The sequence below is a fragment of the Synchiropus splendidus genome, chromosome 6 (genome assembly GCF_027744825.2).
Source record: "Synchiropus splendidus isolate RoL2022-P1 chromosome 6, RoL_Sspl_1.0, whole genome shotgun sequence".
In the NCBI taxonomy this organism is placed as follows: Eukaryota; Metazoa; Chordata; class Actinopteri; order Syngnathiformes; family Callionymidae; genus Synchiropus; species Synchiropus splendidus.
This window is the reverse complement of record NC_071339.1, coordinates 16,355,813-16,377,991: the sequence shown is the minus strand read 5'-3', so window position 1 is coordinate 16,377,991 and position 22,179 is coordinate 16,355,813. Positions and strand designations below refer to the sequence as shown.

The 22,179-nt window shown below is 47.7% G+C and overlaps 1 protein-coding gene across 1 annotated transcript in view; it reads left to right on the top strand.

The window, feature by feature from the left end:
* The window catches only part of lrig1 (leucine-rich repeats and immunoglobulin-like domains 1), a 31,964-nt gene that overhangs the window by 8,041 nt on the left and 1,744 nt on the right, over positions 1-22,179 (top strand). Inside the window, exons 2-15 of the mRNA XM_053867872.1 lie at positions 4,130-4,201; positions 5,700-5,774; positions 11,407-11,544; positions 11,617-11,760; positions 12,098-12,241; positions 12,736-12,879; positions 14,771-14,914; positions 17,136-17,216; positions 19,235-19,306; positions 19,466-19,537; positions 19,601-19,764; positions 19,841-20,179; positions 20,255-20,536; positions 21,670-22,104. Coding sequence (XP_053723847.1) covers positions 4,130-4,201; positions 5,700-5,774; positions 11,407-11,544; positions 11,617-11,760; positions 12,098-12,241; positions 12,736-12,879; positions 14,771-14,914; positions 17,136-17,216; positions 19,235-19,306; positions 19,466-19,537; positions 19,601-19,764; positions 19,841-20,179; positions 20,255-20,536; positions 21,670-22,104 — 2,306 coding nt within the window. The remainder of the gene's footprint in view (positions 1-4,129; positions 4,202-5,699; positions 5,775-11,406; positions 11,545-11,616; positions 11,761-12,097; positions 12,242-12,735; positions 12,880-14,770; positions 14,915-17,135; positions 17,217-19,234; positions 19,307-19,465; positions 19,538-19,600; positions 19,765-19,840; positions 20,180-20,254; positions 20,537-21,669; positions 22,105-22,179) is intronic.

The window sequence follows — 22,179 nt, the reverse complement described above, 5'->3', positions numbered from 1 at the left end:
TCGGTGTAGACTCCCTCTCAGAGAAGATATTTGGGGTGTCTCTTGTCAAGGTATGTCCTAGACTAGGAGGCCTTGGGGCAGACCGGGGACATTCTGGCATCAGTTAAGCTAGTAGTAAACATTGAAAGAACAGTATATAGTGAAACTCAACAAGCTTTTTTTTTTTTTTTTTTTTTAAGAATCTTTTGGTGTGACAGGATTGCAACATTATAGAAAACAGACTTGCATGCAAAGTAACTTGACAGTGGAGAGTAGAAAGGCCTGGTAGCCTCAGAACGGATCATTACATAGCAGCGTCCATGTACACGCACGTTGATTGACTTGGACACTCTTGACACCACTTGACTGATTACAGATGGATAACTGTTTATCGCAGCACGGTCTTAAATTATCACTCACTCTGTAGCTAAGTGCATTTTGATGGTTGGCCAACACTCTGCGTGTCACACAACCCTGCCCGCTTGTGTAAACCAGTCGAGCCACTTCAGCCACGGCACTGTTTGAAACATTCAAGAACCAAAATGCTTGTGTGTTTAGGAGCCAACCATTCAAGCTGAGGTGTTCGCCGCTCGCTGGGATTATGGGATGTAAACTTCAAGAAGCTGCGTTGAGCAGTCACTTAATTCGGACGTAGACTCAAGTGTTGAGTCATCCAGCACATGTATATGACTCAGATGCTTTTGCAACTTACCATGCATTTAAAAAGTCAGTTTTGCTTTGTGATGTTGAAGTCACTTGAAAGGCGCATTTATATATACTGTAACACTGGTGAATATGTTTAAGCTTGAGATTCAAACTATTCTGAATTCATAGACTAAGTGTACTCCAAAAATCAGAAGTTTGACAAGTCGATAACATTATGAGATGGTTACAAATATCTATACAATATATACAAATCTAATAAAAAACGTTGAAAAAAAAAATGAAATGAGCTTTTAAAAATAGCTGAGGCATGTTTAAATTGGGAGTAAAAGTTGTGAGAAGAGAGTCAGTTTTTGATGTGACATTTATGAGACAATAATTACAGTAGTTAAGAAACAGTTGAGAAGTAATACTTGTGAGCTAATAAGACTCAGTGTATGTGTGAAAAATAACCCAATACTTGGGGACATTAGAGTGTCTTTTCCGGTTTTGACTTTTGCACCTCCAGAACATGACATGATTTTTAGAAACGAGCCGGTGGCATCATGTGTTCCGAGGTATAAAGATGCAAAACGTCTGATGAGAACAAACTGGAGTGTAATAATAACTTGTGTCAACACCAGAGGAGAGGATGGTAGAACTCAGGCTTGTGTGCCGACCGGTTTTCTGTGTCGCCTTGGCTTCGAGCACCAGTACAGCAGGTTTTAGTCTGGAACGTTCTCCTGTCTTAATCACGCGCCTTTGTTCTTTTCTTCCTACCGTTTCATTCCCATCGAGGCTTTCGTGAGACGAAATGCAGAAGCATCACCGCAATAGAAGAGTGAAGAGCCAACACTATCACATACGTTAATAGTGTAATAGAATGTGATATTGAGGGAAAACTACAAGCTTTAGTTGTGAAAAGTTGCAGCAGTGAGAGAGAGAAGTCCCCTCTTTTGTTGTAATTATATGTAGATATATGAGAATTGATCTAGAGTTATTGCTTTAATTTAAAGCAGCTACTCCCATGACGATGTGGTAATGGAAGATAAAAGTCAAAATTTTAAGATAAAATGATCAAACTTAAGTCTCTTTTAAACGTATCTCTTTTTTTTAACAAAAACATTTAGTAAATTCATGAAGCTATTTAATCTGTAAATTATGTTCTATACATCATGATGAATTGATTTAATGTTGGAGCTGATGAAACTTTTATTTTTACTGTATTAAATTAGTTTTTTTAAAGGATGCACTGATCCGACTTTTCCATCCTTATATTAATTCCTGGCCTTTGGGTGTCTACCGATACCAGTGTTTAAGGATTAACCGTCTTTCCTTGTTGTGGGATCACACTGCTCATGCTTAAGTAAAAAAGCAAAAATGTGTTCCTATAGAATTACATACTTAATATTTATTGAAACAACGTGTTTACCAAATGCTGCTTGTGCTGTGTCACCACCAGAATCCATGACAAGGATTCGATTTCTTGTGGTGCTTCGCGCAGCACCGCTTCAAGTTGGAGTGGAGAGAAACGAACAGACAAGAAGTCAACCTGCAAATCTGGGAAAATTTCATAATAAAACATGATGTTTTGACGTTCTTATTTTACTGTGGAGCAAAAGGGTAGTCAGAGCATGGGCTGTGACTTGGCCCTGTATGAAACCAAAACCAAAGCATGGCACCTGGCCGTTTGAGTGTGAACGTCTGTAGTCGGCAATCGTGGTTTTACAAGACACTCTCAACAACTGAGATTTGGTTAGATCCACTCGTGTGTCTGTCCGACGACACTGCAGACGGTTGTCTGATCAGCTGATTTATGACCTGCTGCATCTCTGCTGCGAGAGGAACACACACCCAGACGAAGCATGAGGAAATTCAGGAGGGTTTTATGTTTATGATCGGAGCACATGCGATCCGTATTTATAGAGACTCAGTGCTTAGAGTTTAAATGCCAGAATCGGCTCCCAGATTGGCAATTTTTCATGGATGCCCGATCCCACTTTTAGAGGCTGGAACGGGTCGATACCAGGATCAGTGCATCCCTCAAAATTACACTACAAATCTGAGCTCAAAAGTCAATATTATGATATTAAAATTGATAATTGTCTTCATGAAAAGTTGCAATTCCTGAGGTTGGTTTTCTGCTTTCCCTTCCCAACATGGAGCTATGTTCTACTTATGAATACAGTTCTGGGATTAAGGTCGTAATAAAGAGGTAGGAACATCTGAAATGTGATTATGGTTAGCTGCATGCTGGCTAAATCTTCAACCCTGAAACTTGAAGACGGTCCTTTTCACCACAACACTGCAGAGCACACATTTGTTATTAAGCAGTGACATGCCAAAGGTCTGCTCGGTCCGTCTCGCCTGAGCGCCGCTGTGACTGTGCGTGAACCTGGCTTGCTCGTAGCTCGGAGGCAGGGGCGGCTCATAACAAGGTAATTGCCTCCTGTTGCAGGGGACGGCAATTTGGCGATCTGGGCCGCGGTGGGAGGCGCCCCATTAAACCATCATAACAGAGACACATGCTCGCCGCCCTGGAAGGCAGACATGCTCTGCCATTATCTCGTCACACCTTCTGCCACAGCGGGAGAAAAAGCCTGTCATTATGTGTAATCTGGCTCCCGACACAAGAAAGGGAAATCTCGTCGGAGGCTAATTGATTTGAGTCTTACTGGTGACTGCTTGCATGTCATGAGTTTGTTCAGCCCTGCCCCGGTCCTGTCAAATATAGACACCGTATTGGATAAATAGTGTTTCTGTCTGTCATGGTAAATGACTGGTGGATGACCAGAACCCCTTCGGTATGTCAGGTTTGTTTGAGATGCTGACACTCATGGACCCACATGTGGAGTGTGTTGGCTAATGCAGGATTGAAGGATGAACAGAAGCTCTATTGAAGTCGGTCTATGCTGTGGTGGTCTTCCACTGCGGCGTCGGGACGGTCGGGTGAGGAATGTGTTGCATCAGGTAAAAGTGTCTGGGAACAAGCAGCCATCTCTGGAAACATTCCTGGGCAGACTCTCACGTCTGGACACAGGGCGGGAGGGGGAGGTGGGGGGTGCTGGCAGCCGGGCACTGTGGGCCCCCTTTGTCCCCGCCACACAAACACAAACACCGCTCTCATTGCACCCTGCGCTCTGCCAACAGGCGGTGTGCCAGCGAGGCAGGGAGTGTGACAGATAGTGCTTGTTTATGTGCCGAGTGAATTAGATTCATATGGCGTGGGAAGTCCAATCTGAAACGCAGATAAGTGAATCCACACAGCAGTGGGAACACGACAGCACAAGTCCCTCTCTAATCAGCTCTCAGAGTCAAGTGCTGGCAATCACATTAACTGTGCGCAGTAAAGTGCAGATTGACTGCTGCAGATGAACTGGGGGGCCTCTGTTGAGTGGGGGGCGGGGGGGACAGGGAGACAGTCTCGATCGATGATATTGATTCTGGCCTCTTCAAAGCTGACGACACATTAGAGCAACATTTTCTCACACCTTCTGTCTCTTTTCAGAAACCTGGGCCACAACAAGCTGACTGCTGTGAACCCCGAAGCCTTCCACAATCTTCCCGACTTACGAGAGCTGTAAGTGTTCACACACGTTTGGGCCCTATCCGAGGAACTTGGATTGGTTTTGTCTGGAGAAATGAGTCAGAGCAACCTTGTATTTCGGCGTACTTCTCTTCTGGTCAACTTACTTTTCAACCTGAACCTTGAAAATAAGAGAAAAAGTCAGTCAAGTACAAGAAACTCTGACCCCTTGGCAAAAGTACTCCAGCAAGTTGACCATGAAAAAGATAATAAACAACAGACTTTACTGTCACAAAAGGCAGACCTAACATAACTTAGAAACAAGTCATGTTAGATAAAGGTTGATGTCGACTGAAATGTTGACCACAAAAAAACAGTCAAAAAAGGAGAACATCAATAGAAAAAGATGTTCACTCTGGAGAAAAACAATTAATACATATGTTTCTAGTTACTCTTTGCAAAAACAAAAGTGTAGAATTAACTGTTCTGTTAACAAATATTGACTGAAGAAAAAATGAGTAGTTAAGTAAACTAGAGAGATAGGCAGAGGAAAATAGTTGACACAAGAAAAAAGCTGAACTAATAAAAATATGAAACGTGATGCTAATGCTTCAAGATATGCACATCATAAGAAAAAGAACAGAAATTGTTGAGATAAAAGCCAACATCAGAAACAAAATCGGAAGAAGACAGCCTCTGTACAGAAACTGCCTCGCCATTAAAAAAATAAATAAAATGTTGTGCTGCTACTGTGCGAGGGCGGGGGGAGCCAAACCTCAAAAGAACTGTCCGGAGAACACACAACTGGATGCTGTTTGATGTCCAGGTCAATATATTCCATCATTATTCATATGGGGTCACATGACTCGTGTAGGCTGTTCTTCTTGAACGCTCTGTAGCCTGCCACTGCGTGTCATTTCCTTTCTCATGTGGCGGTTAAGTCCACTTGAGAATAAAGTGGTGGTCTTCTATATTAAGCTTCCCACACCACCTGATACTGCGACCAACGCTGGCCTTGTAAATATTTTATACGTAGAGAGAAGGACTTGGCTGCGTGTCAAACAGTGTGACGGACACACGTCCTGATTCATCCAGTCTCACAGTTTACCGCATGCTTCTTACTATTCTTCTTTTCAATGGACAATCCTAGAGGTTGACAGAGCATGCTGCATGTTCTGCAGGGCGACCGCAAGCTGTTGAAGTTAGTTTAGGTGAGCTAGCGTTGGACCGCCTTAACAGCAGTAAAAAGACTGAGAGAACAAACTCCAAGGCAGAAGTTTCCTGGCTCCATCAGCGTGAACCAAGGACAGTGGTCTTAAGAATCGCTTTCATGGGTGTATCACGCATACTTATCGCTTAAGTGCATACAAATGTAGCTCCATTTCAAACAAAAAGATTTATTGCTGAAAAGGAAATAAAGAATCTAAACAGAGATTCAGTCTGTTCCTGTTGAGCTCCTTCTTCCAACCTGAAGACCGTAACTCATACGTGGTCCTTCTTCCTTCGGGGCACTGTTCTTCTCTAACCCACAATTTCTCTTTGTAAATCTCAGACGGCTGGACCACAACGAGCTGACATCCATACCGGATTTAGGACAAGCTGCCTCCAAGATCGTATCGCTCTACCTGTGAGTATCCTGCCGGAATGAGCCGGCGCTATGTGGCTGTATTCTTAGTCCGAGTGGCCTCTGTGAAATGCTCTTGAAATAGTCTCCTGACGTCTGTCCAGGACGCGTGTGCATCGACATGCCGAAGGTAATGCTGCGATAATATACGAGCGGCTTTGAGGGATGAGTTGGACTCCGTATCAATGTGGACCGATTAGCGAGAAGTAAATGAGGAGTTTGCTGAGGCTGCGGGCTTGTTTGGAGTCCACACTTGTAAAACACTGCCTGTGGGGACAAACGCTCAGAGATTTACTGCTCTGTTCTGGACGAGTGGGTGTGTGTGTGTGTGTAGGACTGGGACTGTAGACTAGAGGTGGATCACTTAGAAGAGTGAGCTGCGGTTCTCACGTTCAGATTTCACTGAAGACAAACAGCCTCTATCGCAACTGAGGTGGTGTGTCGTCTGGCTCGATACTGGAGGTGAACCAGCAAATAAAAAAACTGTCACTCCACCTCAGGATTGTGCATTTGTGGCGTCATCAGACTTCAACAGTGTACATTTGTTTGTTGTGAATATGAGTAAGCAAATGTCTCATGTTTGTGAAGTAAACCTTTTTTTCCCCTGACAAAAGTTGTTTTTGTCAGAGAGTATTTAACATGGCAGGGTCTTTTCCCATTCAGTCAGAGGTACCCTAGATTGTTAAGTCGAATGAATGAGTCGCAAAAGCACGTCCAGTTATAGTTGCTCTGCAAAGTATGTTGTGCTTCTTCAACATTGCCATTATTGGCACCGCTCAACTTACTGTCGTGTGAGTGAGTGAGTGCTAACCTCAGGTGGTCTTTGAGAAATGGATCAACTTGTCTTGGGAAGAGAAGACAGTCTTGATGGAGGGTATCATGAAGGACATCAATAGTGAGCCTCTAAAATACGATAATTTCATGACTTACTCAATTGTAGTCTGCCTAAATGCCAAAGTTGATGTCGGTGTTTGCTTGTGTGACAATGCCAAACCAACCCCCTCCCTATATTCATGCTCTACCAGCAGAGCCAGGTCCGGTGTTAGTGGAAGGTCATGTGATCTGGTGTTATATATGGCCAATCAGTCTTTCTGATGAAATGCTAAAAGAGGCTCTCGGGCAGCGCTAGCTTTCGTTTTTGAAGTAGCCTCCACAAATAGACGGACTGGTGTGAACGAAGCCGAGCTCTGCCCTGTTCTCTGGATCTCCTTTCACACCTCGCCAGTCTGCAGCTGCTGCTTCCTGTTACGTCGGTCGTCATCGTATCATTTTTCAGCCGTGAGCGTCTAAGTAGTCACCTCCGCCGCTAGTCACGGCGCTCCTCAGAAGGTGGCGTGATTCAGTGACTTCTCAGAAGAGGCCTGGGCTCCCGTAACAAGTTCCAATCTGTCCTTGATTTCTGCTGATGATAAGGGTTTGTCAGCGAGCGTGTCTTTGGCGTGACGCAGGTATGGACACCCTCATCGGCTCAAAGGTTCGACTCGCAGACCCTCTTCATAGTCAGAGCTTTTTTTGGCCCGAGGTGAGGCCTGTTGCCGGGGCAAGGCCTGCCGGGAGTGCAGGCTGAAGGGAGGGTTGGATATTTACAAAGCTACACAGCTGAAGGGAAAGGCTCACCGAAACACAGGCAGCTGCAGCTGTCAGTCACATGGCTTACAGTAAAATGGGCCGCGGACCGGACAAGAAGCTCAGGGGCGTGACCTGACTCATAGCGAGATGACATCACCAGTTATGATATCGAGATAAATGTTGACTGCTATCTGCAGCTTCTGTTTATCTGCTCTCTTTCACACAAGACAAACGTGGCTGGTAGCTTCCCCTTGTGCTAAACCTCCGCCCGGCACTCTGGTTAACACCCACAAACAGAGACTGCGTTTAATGGTGACTCTAAATCTGGAGGTTGTCTGTCCATCTGGAAGAACAGAGTACTGTCCAGGGCGTCCCACCTCAATTTAATGTTCTCCTCAAATAAAAAATCCCAGAGTCCTATAGTGCGCCGTTATTCGGGCCTCAATTTATCAGTTTGGAAAATACTTGCACACACACACACACACACACCTCCTTGACATGTCTGTCTGCCCTGTCGACCCTCAAGCCCGCCGAAGTGAGACAGCCTCGTGTTTGTGTGTCCTGGCAGCAGAACGGAGTTCCTGCGCCGTTTAACCAAGATGGCCTGGAATTTTGTCCAACTGCAGGTTTCTGTGACAAAGTCACACGCATACACACTCTGGCGCTGTGTCTTAACCCAACTGTGAACTCTTCAAAAGTAACAGTCTGTTGAATGGTGTGGCTACTGTCTGGCAGCCACGTCGGCCTGAGGTCGCTTTCATGGCGTTTGGCCAGCTCTCCAATAACTATTGCCATTTCGTCATATAACACAGTACTTTTGAAGGCTGAAAGGCATGTGAGTCAGATGCATGTGACCGGGGTTTAGAGTTTGTTTGCTCTTGAGATGGTTCATATGTTTTGACACTGACTGTCCAGATGACGTGTACTAGTTACACACGTCTACAGTAAATAACAGTTGATTATTTGCTACGTATGCTTTTGAAGAACTTCTTTAGTGGCACGAACCTGATGGGAACAAACATTATCCATGCACTTCTATTAGAGGCGGGGTCGAGGGGGCAGCAGCTGACCGAACTAGGCCCAGGCCATTGTTGTTTTTGCCAGCCAGTTTAGTTCAGGTCTTATTCCTAGTCTTTGGGACAGAAATGCTGACCAGTTTTAACCATTTAGTCATGTCCACTTGCAGTTGTTTCAGTCTAGTTCTAGTTGATGACTCAAAACTCAAAACATTTGGGTAAAAGTGAGCCCCCTGAATTTTGTCCCCCACAAAATATGCCAATTTTGCTGCCAAAAGTGAAGATTTAATGGTGCAAACCAGGAATACAAAGTCTAAGCATTGAGTCTTGTAAGGTCCAGGAACCTTTTGCTGATCGTCTCCCTGGTGAAAGGTGAAAAATCGCATGCTGTTTTTCTCAGACATGTCCAACTTGCAGCTGAGCGTCTGTTGCCAAAGTTGCCAAGTTTCTATCCAGCTGCCTTTGAACTTGTACTTGAACTTGTAACTTGTAATGGTTTCCCGCACTCCCAGAGTCTTGCACTGTATTGGCAGAGTTCATTGCTTCAATTTCCGAACCCTAAAATCCTTGGTCACTTCCCGTCCACTGAAATTGGAGTACAACTATTGATAACAAAATTGGTGACTTGATGCAAGGACAGGACTAAAACTGCAGTTAAAACGGGTTCACTCGACTTCACTTTTGGAGTCGTTTAGAAGAGTTGTTGGGTCGACTCTCGCCTGGACCTCCTCTGCAAGCTCCACTTCAAAGGTGATGTTGCGCTATAACTCATCTGCCGCTCGACGTTAGCGGGACATTAAATGTCGACGTGTGTCACATGTCATGTTCGTGATGATCCGCGGTTTCGTGTGGTCCAGATTTAAGTGGACTCAAGTGAGAGCGGAGCTGCCGGACTTCAAAGGGAGACCAAAGTGTTGGGTATGATAAATGAGATGATTGTTTCTGCGGCGCTGCCCCGGCCCGGTCTCTCTCACACAGCTGGGCCGGGACCGTGGGAGGGGGAATTCAGCCCCGGCGTTGGAAATAGAACGGGGGTTGGGGGCAAGAGAGAAGAGAGTGAGAGAGGTCAACCTCCTCCGTCAGTTCGAGACTGATCTGTTTTTCCCAGCAGAGGTCACCAGCTGTTGACCCCGCCTCACCCCTCCCCCACCCTGCTTACTGTAGCCACTGTGTGCTGGTGCGTCCCATGTGTGTTATTTGTGCTGCGTGCTTGTGGGCCTGCGTTGCTCATCCTAAACCATTTCTGCCAGTGTTTGTTCAGGTGGACGCACTGGTGTGACCCCCTGCTCCGCTCACACACACCAATAAACGACTGCGTGTGTGTGTGTGTGTGTGTGTGTGTGTGTGTGTGCGTGTGTGCGTGTGTGCGCGCTAACTGTAGAGGGTTGAACTTGTTTTGATGAAGCAGGACTGGTGCAACACCTGCCGCTTCTTCGGTTAAACTGTCTCACTGATCACAGAGCTTCATTTCGCTGCCATTTTTTGTATTTCATTGACACAGTAATCCTTAAATGCGCCTTCTACATTCTATGGTTTCGCGAAAACCATATCAAAACTGTTGTCTCACCACTTCATACATGTCACGTTTGTGGAACCACTCTGTTGTGATCTTTAAACATCAGATTAAACTTTACATTTGTGCAAACATAATTTGAAACTTTGTGTCTCAGCGTGTCGTGTTCCTCCTCTGCTGTATGTGGCTTTAGTTTTTGTAGTCGAGACTGAGAGCAATGGGGGGGGGTGTACCAAATGGTGGACTGAGCCACTTGCCCAGCCCAAAGCTTTCGAGTTCAAATCTCTAGTGTGGGCCCAACTTACACTGTACAAGCTGCTATACCCATGTATATTTCCCACCTCTGTTTTGGTGTCCGACTAGTTAGAGTTGTTTTGTAAAACCATGTAATGTGCTACCTTTGAGCACTGATGGAATGATTGGATATAAAATCAGAAAAACACACATCACTGAAAATTGAGGACAAATAAAGTCAAGTTTATTTTTCTTTTGACTGAAAGCAGCTTTTTATTTCTGTAGTCCAGAAAGTCAAATGCTGTGTTTCGTGCATCAGGCCTGTCTTGTTTAGGTAATGTTGTGAAATATGCGTCACATCTGCTTTTATTTTTGTTGTGCTGAAAAGTTAGTTTTTACATTAAAAAAAAACCACAACGAAAGGATAAAATATCTTTGGTGAAAGCATCGTAATATATTGCCTTACCAACTTTTCTAACATCTGGGCCTTTTGTTTCAGGCCGAGGTCTCATTTGATGATGGAAGAAGTGTCACTGTGTCTTGAAGCAGTGTGGCTGAGTGTTTGTGGTTAGCATTATAGTGGTCATGAGCTGCGTGGTGCCTCTGTGGGTCACTTGGGCAGGGCCTGCAAAAACACTTTTCTCGTTCGAGCTGCCTGTGTGGTTGTCTCTATATTTGTTCTGATGGACTGTCCATGTTGTCCTGTCGCCTCTCGCCCTGTGTAGCTGGGACACACTCTGACCTTCTTGCTTAGTCTGAAAAACTACATTTACTCAGGAACTCCACAAATCATAATCTGCATAATTCAGCGTCTTAATTTCAATTTTACAGCTTTAAACTGATGTCACATTCATTTGCACAAGAGCTTTGTGTCCCATACCCCAACCCCTGAGGCCTAACACGTTCTCTCCTGCCTCCCCACGTCAGTTCCTGACCTCCTCGGTCTTCACATACTTTTCACATGGTGCTAGTTTTGTTTGTTGAAGGGAAATTGCACGTGGTTGAGAGGATTAATGACCACAAACCTTTGTGATCATTACAGCAGAATCAAGTCATGCCAGTGAGTCCAGCTCAGTGGAGAAGCATCCTGTGGTTGCTTGTGAGTGGAGTGGACTTTAAAGGACTCTGTTGGATCTCTGCATGTCCAGACCTGTGACAGTCAGATCCTTGTATTTAGCAAATAGAGCTGGACTTTAGCATCTGCTAACGCTGCTAGTCAGCAGTGTTTATGGAAACATTCAAATGTGTTCTAACTGAAGTGAGGGGACTGTCACGCTGTATTTATTCATGTTTTATTTTGTAGGCATCACAATAAGATCCGCACTGTGGAAGGCCGCCTGGCCGGGAAGCTCATCTCTGTGGAAACTCTGGATCTGAGCAACAATGACATCACCGAGCTGCGAGGACACAGCTTCCCCGCGGGGCTCCGGATCACAGACTTGTAAGTGGTCGCTGCTCAGGTGTTGACCGGCCAGTCCAGCGACATGTGTTGAGTGCATGTGGTTCTGCTCAGGTACCTCAGCAACAACAAGATCAGCGTGCTGGAAGTCGGGGCTCTGGATCATCTGGCCTCCACCCTGCAGGTCCTCAGACTGAGCAGGAATCGCATCAGCCAGATTCCCGTCAAAGCGTTCCAGCTTCCAAGACTCGCCCAGCTGTGAGTGTTTTCCGCATCTTGTTTGGAGCATTGATGACTAGTGGGAGCATTTGTTCTGCTGATGCTCTAGCAGGGTCACCCTCATGATCTCTGTGGCTTTGATTCGCTCGTGTCCGACACAAAAGGCGCAGCGAGGATGTTTATGCTCGCTCATCTGAGGGCGGCTTCCAAACACAGGGACCTGAGTGTGTGAAGACACCTGAACCTCAACAGCTACTGGAATGTCACTGCAGTAGCGGGTTCCAGTTGAAGCGTGCAGGAATCCTGGATTTGATGGATGATCCGTGAGAGCACGCAGGATTGAACTTGTTCTGAGTTTCTGTGTTCTCTTCCGCAGTGAGCTGAACAGGAACCGCATCCGTCAGGTGGAGGGCCTGACCTTCCAGGGCCTGTCCAGCCTGGAGGTGCTGAAGCTGCAGAGAAACAGCATCAGCAAGCTGACGGATGGAGCCTTCTGGGACCTGGCAAAGATGAAAATCCTGTATGTGGAAGTCATCACAGACAAGCTTATATAAGACTCCTGGATTTATTTCCATGTGAAAACACTTGATTATCAATTCACTTTTATTCTCAAATCATTTAAAGGATGTTTGTTTACCTTAATGTCATTTTAAGGCTAACAAGTAGGCTCTTCTTTTATCCTGATGAAATCTGTATTTGAAAATACTATTTACATTTTTATGATGTCATGTTTAAGTAGTTAAATGCCTCAGTCAATTTAACCATTTGTTTTGTACTTGACTGAAATGTATTTAAATTTATCTATTTTTGTTTAATTTTATTTCTCTCCCAACTTAATGTAATGACAAAAATAGATAGAATTTTATTCTTGGAGAAAAAATATAAATAGAACCAAAGTTGCTATATATCTTCATGTCAATTTGAAGATATCATTTATATTGTAACTGAAGCATATGATAGATTCTGTTCAGATACACCACCAAACACCTCAGTGAATTGTCTTCTCCTTTGCAGTCACTTGGACTACAACAGCCTGACGGAGGTGAACAGCGGCTCCCTCTACGGCCTGACGTCCCTCCAGCAGCTCTTCCTCGGGAACAACTCCATCGCTGAAATCAATCCAGACGGGTGGAAGTTCTGCCAGAAGCTGAGGGAACTGTGAGTACTGGCATTGATGTGGCCCTGAACTCACCACCACCTGGAGATCATTGACAGGCTAAGACCACAGTTGACTCTCTCCGCAGTGCACACAGTTTTTATTGTTTTAGGTGAAGGCTTTGGTGCCATATTCCGGATTGTTTATTCTTATTTTAATCCCTCTGTCATTTTCCTAATGTAGCCATTAACGCCAAAGTGAAGCACACTCGACAGAACTAAGACCTAATGCAGTGTGGACTTAAAAACATGACAGACAGCAAATGTTCACTGAAATATAAAACTAAAAAATGTTTTGTTTAAAAAAAATGAATGAAACAGAAAAGCTAATTTTTGTATTTTGTATTGTAACATGATATAAGTTATGCAATATATATTGTTAATGTATCTTACTTGTGAATTTAAACTTAATCAACTGTGCTAGAATCTACCTCGAGATATTATCAAAGCCGTTCAAAAAGAGTGTGAGGACGAGAGAAGTGGTTTTAAAAGTTTTAAACTTCATTAAAAAAAATAGTTTCAAAAGAAACTCTGGAAACTCTAGCAGGCTAGAGTCAGCTGTAAACACTAATGCATGTTGTGGCTTGTGAGTGTGTCAGTCCAAAGTTGTGCAGAGGTTCTCCCAGGTTCCCTCCGCTTCGTGCTGAGCTGTAATGTCAGGATTGTTGAACTCTAAAATAGCACCTGTGTTCATTTCAAACATCAGAAGCTGACAGTGTCCCGCGGAGCTGTTTCTCTGCCGCGGATGAGAAACCCAACACGCCCGTATCAGCGACACCGGGCCCGAGGTTAGACGACAACGTACCTGAGCTCAGTGTGTCGCCGCGCTCTCAGCCTAATCCTGTTCATCCCATAATTGGACCCGCGCTCGACTGAAGCTCCCGCCGCACAAGTTTACTGAAGCTTTTCAAACCAGCATGTAATCGTCTGCTTGTTGTGTTGCGGTAATTACAGCCGGAGGATCGTGTTCGCCGCCATTGTCCGGCTAATCTGCTAACCAGCTCCTTCATCCACGGCTGCCGCGCTGCTGCTAGCTAGTAGCGCCTGTGTTTGTTCATGCAGCCAGACGTGCTAATGAGCCGGACGGGTTGCTCCGCGTATCTCTTCCGGTTCGCTCGTACCACCGCGTCTTCAGCAGGTTTTATGGTTTTGTTATAGCGGTGACGAGTCTGGCTCCTGATAAAGACTCATCTTTATGAAGGGTCCTGTTATTATATCCCCATGTCCCGAGTCTAAGCCGCGCATCATTTCGGATCTCTGCACAGTTGAGCGCTCAAGCGGACCCGAAAGCCCGGCCGCAGGAACTGATAGCAGCGCAATAAAATACACAATAGTGCCTTTGAGCAATGAACAAGACAGCGCTGTTGATCTTGTCGACCACAGGTCATCATTCAGAAGAGACAACGTTAATAGAGTTCTGCTCTTTTGTTCAAGTCGTGCTCTCATGAAGAGTCATTTGGATTTACAACTTTTGTCCCACTGGTGGCGCTTGTCAGCCGATCGGTGGACACGTATCTGTGGTGGAGGAAGAGCTCAGCCTGAATACGAGGTTCTAAGACGGACAGGCGCAGACGTGACTTTAGAGTTCACTGGACTAAAAACGTTTTTGCAAACATTGTTTCTTCTGTCTAGTCAGCGTTTTTTGTACTCAGTGTTGTGCTGTTGTTGTTATCCATAGGTCGTCCGCAGACTTCACCTTGTTCAGAGCAGAGGATTTTTGTTTTAAACAACACACAGTAACTCAGAGAAAGATGAGAGCACCCGCTCAGTCGTCACACAAAAGCGACTCTTAAATCGACTGAGCGAAAACTAAAACTTCAGAAACGGTGGGTCGGTTCGCTATGACTCCCCTCCAGACTGACGTTTCCTTCCTCCGTCTGCTTTCCCTCTCCAGGAACCTGGCCTACAACAACTTGACTCGGCTGGACGAAGGCAGCCTGTCCGTGCTGGGGGAGCTGCACTCCCTCCGTCTGGGGCACAACTCCATCAGCCACATCGCCGAGGGAGCTTTCAGGGGCCTCAAGGCTGTACGCAACCTGTAAGTGTGCCATTAGCGGGCTGGGATACACCCTGGAACCAGCCGTGAGACGGCCCACTGGGGAGCAGTGAAAGCTGAGCAGTATTAATATTCGCTCTCCCCTCAGTGATATTTGAGATTGGGGCTCTGATTCCAACTGTTGACTCAACAAAGCAGCGCTTGTTTACCTTTCCCAATCCCTCCTGCACTCTTCTCTTTTCTCTCGTTCCGATGGCGACCAGTGTTTCTGGTTTCTTTTTGGATGCAGTCATTTAATATTTGATCGTGTTACAAACGGAAGAGGGTGATTGTAAAACTGAAGACACAGAACTTGGTCCCAGTGTCAGTGTAATGAGAGTGGACTGTCACTTGTCCTGCCGACAGAATGCTTTGCTTTGAATTATTCTGAAAGAAATGATTTGCCATAGTCTGTGTCATATTTGGACAAACGCGACAACAAAGTTGACTACTAGACATTCGGCTGGATGAGACAGCTTTAGTAAGGGTCCTCACAAGCTGCCTCAGGTGGCCTCCCTAGATGGAGCAGTGTTGGCTCTGTCCTGAGCTGCTCCCAGAGGGTCAGTCTTCTGTTTGTGAGGAATAATCCCGTCCCAAGCCAGCGTTTGGTTCGGATGGAGCACTGCAGCCAGTCATGAACACCCCAGCCCTAGAAACCCGGTAGAGGAAACGGATTTCATCCATTCTGTCCTTCCCCTTCTTTCAAGGATGTGAGGCCACCACACCATAAATAATACTCTGCTTGGGTCCCCAAATCTAGTGGACTGCGAGAACAAACACTCAGGGCTTTGAAGGGTCCGTTGAAGGTGAAGAAGCAGGACAAACACCAGCCAGTCCACCTGATGAATCCCTTGCCAAAGAGGTTCTTTTGTTGCCCTTCAAGCTGTCGCTCTTTTCTTGGGTGAACTCTCAGGACAAAGGTTTCCTGTGCCTCTGATCCATACTCTGAATAGATGGAAGGAAATCAGGAGAATAAAGGGGAAGTTCAAAGGATACATTCGAAATAAGGCTTTAGTTCTTTACCAAGTTCTTTTCGGCATTGACAGAGCCATAGTTGGCTGTGACGTGTGGATACACTCTGCTCCGAGTTGTCACTGTCAGTCCTTATCTCTGGACCCAGCGCTGAGGCGGACCTAATTTAATCAGCGGACAGGGGAACCGGTTCTGAAAAAGAACTGGGGGAGCTTTAATTGGGCCTGCGCTGCCGGTTATGCTGGCATGGGGCTGGAGCCGGCATCGGGGTGTGAAAACTCCAAACAAGCCAGCCTGCCTCCTAATTCAGCCACAGGGGTCGTTGGCCGAACGGAACCCCCTCGGCCCCTCGCTTTCTTTTATTCAGCGCCGGGTCCTCGCTGTACGGCCCTGCCATTGGCCCCCGCTTTCACGAGGATACTGCCATTCACAGCCAGCCAGCCAGAAAGAGAAGGAAATTGGCAGCTCAGCGAAGGCTGCGGCCAGTGTGGGGAGGGGGAGCAGCCGAGTGTGAATGTCAAGACGGTGGAGGGAGTGGTGGGCCGTCGGCCACAGCAACCTTTAAAACACTCCCTCTTGGTGTCAGAGGGATATTTGTCATCAGGAGGCCATAAAAAGACGCCGCCACCACCAGACGCTCAAGCAACTTTCTGGAACTTTTTGGAGTTTCATTGCTGACAGTGATGGCAGACAGAATAAAATCCAGCAACCTTGACGGCGTTTGAGTTCCATTTGAGGTCACACTTAGATGGGCACAGGAGATCCTCCTGATGGTCATGGATCATCTCTTCTGGTCTGAAGTTTTGATGCTTCACAGAGTAAGTGAGCTGGTGTTGGGGAAACTTAGGGGAAAAGTTGATGGCCAGGTTCCCTGTCTCCATCACCTCTTCAAAGTTGTCTCACAGACACTAAACTGGTAGTTTTGTCATGAACAACTCCATTGTTGTGTCAGGTGATGCAACAATGTTGAACGCTAGTGTCTTTCTATTCTGATGATGGACAACCCTGCTTCATAAATGCCCTTCTCAACGGCACCGGTTCCTCCTCCTCTGTCTCACTGAGGACAAAATGTTTTTGGCTGATAGACCACTTTCCTTCTAAAGACAGGTGCGGGGGCGCAGGGTGTGGGTGAGAGACTTGACTTCCAGACCAAAACTCTCCCTGAAGGGCTTCAACGTCGGCAAGGCCGTTGTCGTCCTCCCTCCCTCCACCTTCTTTTTATCCTAAGTCTCTTTTCTCTGCTTCTCCGCAGGGAGCTGGACCATAACGACATCTCGGGCACAATAGAGGACACCAACGGGGCCTTCGCTGGACTGGACAGTCTCAACAAGCTGTGAGTGTCTTGCCTCCCCATTCATCGTCTGTCTCATCGCCGTCACCGTCCAATGAAAGATTGTTTAACTCAGAAAACCTTTCTCACGTTCGAGGCTTAGAAAAAGTCTTTTGGTCTCTAACTTGGAACATTGTCGAACCTGAACCTGTCAGCGGTTTGTGCCATAATACCCTGAAAAAAGTGCCTCCAGAGGCTTAGGCTCAGACTGCAATTAATATTAAGCACTGCCGCCTGTGTCACTGTCACAGTTTCAAGATATCCTGGCTGAAAACCTGCTTAACTCACAGTCCAAAATAGAGAAGTGTGTTGTCCTTGAGGTGTTTTGCTGATTGAAATCTGGTCTACGCTCGTGGAAAGGTTCCCGCCTCAGACTTGTTTCAGCACACTTGGTCTTGCTCGTCCATTATTGTAGGATAAAACCTGAAGCCAGCGTCCAGGATGACGCAGACGTCTGCTTCCTATCAGAGCTGCAGTGAATCATCTTCATCTGTTTCCCTCCGTGGTTTCAATCCGCTTGCGAAAGCAGAGCACTTTCAGTGCCGGGTCATCAACCTGCCGAGTGAAAGGCCGACGTCCAGCCAAGATGGTTCCCAGTGTGAGCGCGGTGGAGGGAGAAAGAGCGATAGAGGAGGCAGAGAAAGGGCTTTTCTTGCTGCTGGCAGGGGCCTCGCTCCCCAACAGGCTGATTTCTATTCCTCGTCCACGCCGGCACTTCTTTCCCACTGCCTGTTGTTAGGAACCGAGGGAGGGTGAAATTGGGGGCTGCATTCACTCATCAACTTCAAACACCCCCCACACCCCCGACCCAGCCCTCTTTTGTCATGCGTTGGCGGAAGTGGCCCGATGCATCCCAACGCTGGCAGAGAGGAGATGTCAAGCAGGCGAGACATCAAAGTGTTCAGCCCAAACTAGCCGGGTCTTTCCCACTCGCCATCTCCGCGGGGGGGAAATTAGCTACGAAGCCAACATATATATATATATCTGTTCTCTCTTTCTGGTGGCTGCGCTTGCATTTAGAGGCGCTGACTCTGTCAGTGTCGTCTGAATCTGAGGTCCAATGTGGAGAAAGTCTGATCCGCTCCAGCCTGCAGCTTACAGGGAAATGATTGTGGCTTAGATAAAAACCGAGGAAGCACTTTTGTTCCTTCGTTTTAAGTACTGAATATAAAAGTACTGGACTGCAAGAAAAATGCTAAAAGTTCCTTTCAGGAGTTCAGTGATGTAGCGTCACACATCAAGCAACTTTGGCTAAATGATGGCAGCATGAAGTCGACCGCAAAAACCTGCCCATTAAAATAGCGAGCACTGTTCAAGTCAGTTCGCTGACTGATGCGGAACGACCTGAAGAGGCTTGGGTCCCGTCCACGTGGAGACGGAGTCGTTTGTAGCTGCACTAGAGCTTCGTGGGCTGGACCTGTGCGACCGAAGCTCTCTGGAAATGATGTCATCCCATCCCCACTGTTCTAGTCTACTCACCTCTACAAAGGGAGACGGCACGCGGTGTCAGGTCCAGCGTGTTACGGTGCACTTTTGTGGAAGCAGCCATGAAAAGTTTGGCTTGGGAAAGATGCATTTTTTTGTTGAAAAAAATGCAGATTCGCTCTTAAATGCTCCAGTGTGATTCTTCAGCAGCAAGACGTGGTGGTGAGCGACGGCTTCTCATGGCTCATTGTGAGTCAGCGAGCTGTGTCTCCTCTTCCTGTGAGGAGCAGAGCAGGGACAAGACTTGTGTTGAAGATGGGATTAGGACTCAAATCTGGGCAACATGTCGCTCAGCGGCCAGAGTGAAACCACCTTCATGCCAAACACTCGCTCTGGCTGCTATTAGATTCTAATAAAGATAAAACTGGGGCTTTGAAGTGCAGGGGACCCTCCCCTCCCCCGACCCCCCACCGCTCAACACATCCTTCCTTTTGGCTAATCTACACACTGTTCAGGTTTCCAATAGTCTTTTATCAGATTACGTCCTCACTAATTGTGCCTCTCTCTCTCTCGCCTCTCATGTTTGGAAACGGCAGAACTCTGTTTGGAAACAAGATCAAGTCGGTGGCTAAGAAAGCCTTCTCTGGCCTGGAGAGCCTGGAACACCTGTGAGTATCCCACATCCTTTGCTGCCAGAAGTAGCTGGCCAGCAATGTAATGGCCTCTTTGTAAAAGGAGCAGACGGCTGCTGCTCCCGGGCTAGCTGGGACAGCCTTCCCTGAGGCCTCACACGGCCAGTTTTGACTCACGTTTGTTCCTCCTAACAGAAACTTGGGAGAAAACGCCATCCGCTCCATCCAGCCCGACACCTTCAGCCGGCTGAGGAGCCTCAAGAGCCTGTAAGTAACCGCGGCGACTGACGGTCAGGTGACCCGGTGGCTCATGTGTCGGTGCGTCCGCAGGGTGATGGAGAGCGACAGCTTCCTGTGCGACTGTCAGCTGCAGTGGCTGCCGCAGTGGCTGCTGACTCGAGGTTTGAGGAGCGGCGTCAACGCTAGCTGCGCCCACCCGGAGACCCTGAAGGGTACCAGCATCTTCCAGGCCCCGTCCAGCAGCTTCGTGTGTGGTGAGTGGCTGAGCTGTGTTGCAGCACTGCTGGGCTGCAGGTGAGCGAGTTGACAAGTTCTTCTCCGGCCCTCCAGATGACCTGCCCAAACCTCAGATCACTGTCCAGCCTGAGAACACGGTGACGGTCCTGGGCAGCAGCGTCCGCTTCACCTGCACTGCAGTCAGCAGCAGCTCCTCCCCCATGACCTTCGCTTGGCGTAAAGACCAGGAGCTGCTCCACCACGCAGAGACAGAGAACTTCGCCCACGTGCACTCGCACCACTCCAGCCCGCCGTCCGACGGAGGAGTGATGGAGTACACCACCATCCTGCACCTGCGCCACGTGACCTTCGCCCATGAAGGACGGTACCAGTGCATCATCACCAACCATTTCGGGTCCACCTACTCCAGCAAAGCCAAGCTGGTCGTCAACGGTAGGTCTGCGGCAGGCGGTGCAGCCGAGGGTGGGTGGAGAAAAGTCGCCGGCTAACCACGCCTACTGTCCGCAGTCCTCCCGTCGTTCGTGAAGATGCCCAGCGACAGCACCATCAGGACGGGTCACACCGCACGGCTGGAGTGCGCCGCGGAAGGACACCCGGCGCCGCAGATCGCCTGGCAGAAAGACGGCGGCACAGACTTCCCCGCCGCTCGCGAGCGACGGATGCATGTCATGCCGGACGACGACGTCTTCTTCATCATGGACGTGAAGCCCGAAGACATGGGTGTCTACAGCTGCACCGCCAGGAACACGGCAGGCACCGTCTCCGCCAACGCCACCCTCACCGTCCTCGGTAAGAGACAGGCGGCGGTTCAGATCGAAGCAGAGCAGCTGAAATTGTTGATACACGAGAAATTGAAGAGGAGTTCTGATCATTTGATTGATGAAGTTGAAATAATCCATTCAAAAAGTTGAAAGGTGCATCATAAAGAGAAGAAGGCAGAACTGCTCATCTGCCATTGAATAAAAAGAGAGTGGGGGAAAAAAATCTTAGATTAAATAATGATAATAAATGGAGGGATGTAGTGGTGAAAAAACAAACCACCAGGGAAAAATGAAGAGGTTGATCATGAAAAAGGTATTCTCTAATATTCATAAAAAATGAACAAAATAACAAAAATATATTAGTTTGAGAATGACCATTAAAACTGAATGTGTCGACCAAAACTCAATTTAGAAAAATAAAATCTGAAGTAGTGGAGCTCGAGTGGTCACGTGACAGTTGTGACTTTTGCTCCACGGTGGCTGTGGCCTTAAAACTCTGGTTGCAGTGAAGTTCCTCTGAAGTCTGCTGCAGAAGAACTTTTCTATTTTTCTTTTGCTGGCAGCTGTGGCCTTGCTGCAGGTCAGAGGCCAGAGTTAGGGGTCAGAGGAGGGGGTGTGGGCCCTCACAGAGGGGCGTTTGTTCACGACCCCCCACCCCCATCCTGTGGAGGAAGTGGTCACCGCTTTACTGAGTCGGACAAACCTGGGCCGAGATGGTTTCTAAAGCATCTGTCAAGATGCAAGAGCAGGGCTGTTGCGGTCATCATGGAAGTTCAGAGAGAACGTTGGGGAACATAACAGTCTGTGGCTGATGTTTAGTTAGAGAGGGCAGAGGGGGGGTGCACTGGAGGGGCCCCTGTCTGGAGGAGAGTGAAGGGGAGGGGGAGACATAGAGGGAGAAAGTCTTGACTGAAAAGACTGAAGTGGGTTAAGTGAGATCTCTTAATCTGTGTGTGTCCCACTGTGAGGGGGCGACACACACACACTTGTTCCTCACAAGTGGACTGGGGAAACACAACCTGCATTGTTCCCGAGGTTCCCAAGAAATCTGGTCTGTATTTGAGAATTGTGAGGTCCCACCACGGCCATGATGATGATGAAGAAGATGATGATGGACCAGGTGTGACACACGCTGAACGTGACGTGGTGTCTGCTCCTCAGAAACCCCGCACCTGGCCCAGAACCTGGAGGACCGCAGCGTGGTGGTGGGCGACACGGTGGCCCTGCACTGCAAGGCCCTGGGCAGCCCGCCCCCCCGGGTCACCTGGCTGCGTAACGACCAGCCGCTGCGCCAGTCGGACCGGCACCACTTCACCCCGGGGAACCAGCTGCTGGTCATCGACTCGGTCGCGGAAGAGGACGGCGGCCGCTACACCTGCGTCATGTCCAACACGCTGGGCACGGAGCGCGCTCACAGCCAGCTGACGGTGACGGAACAGCACGGCCCGTGCGGCGCCCAGACGGGCCCCAGCACCGTCACCGTCGGCATCATCGTCATCGCCGTGGTCACCAGCATCGTGGCGACGTCGCTGGTGTGGGTCTGCATCATCTACCAGACAAGGAAGAAGAGCGAGGAGTGCAGCGTCACCAACACGGGTGAGCCAATCGGAACCACCTTGTTAACGCTGTGACAACAGACCAGATGCTTGACGTTGCTTTGTTTTTCGTCCA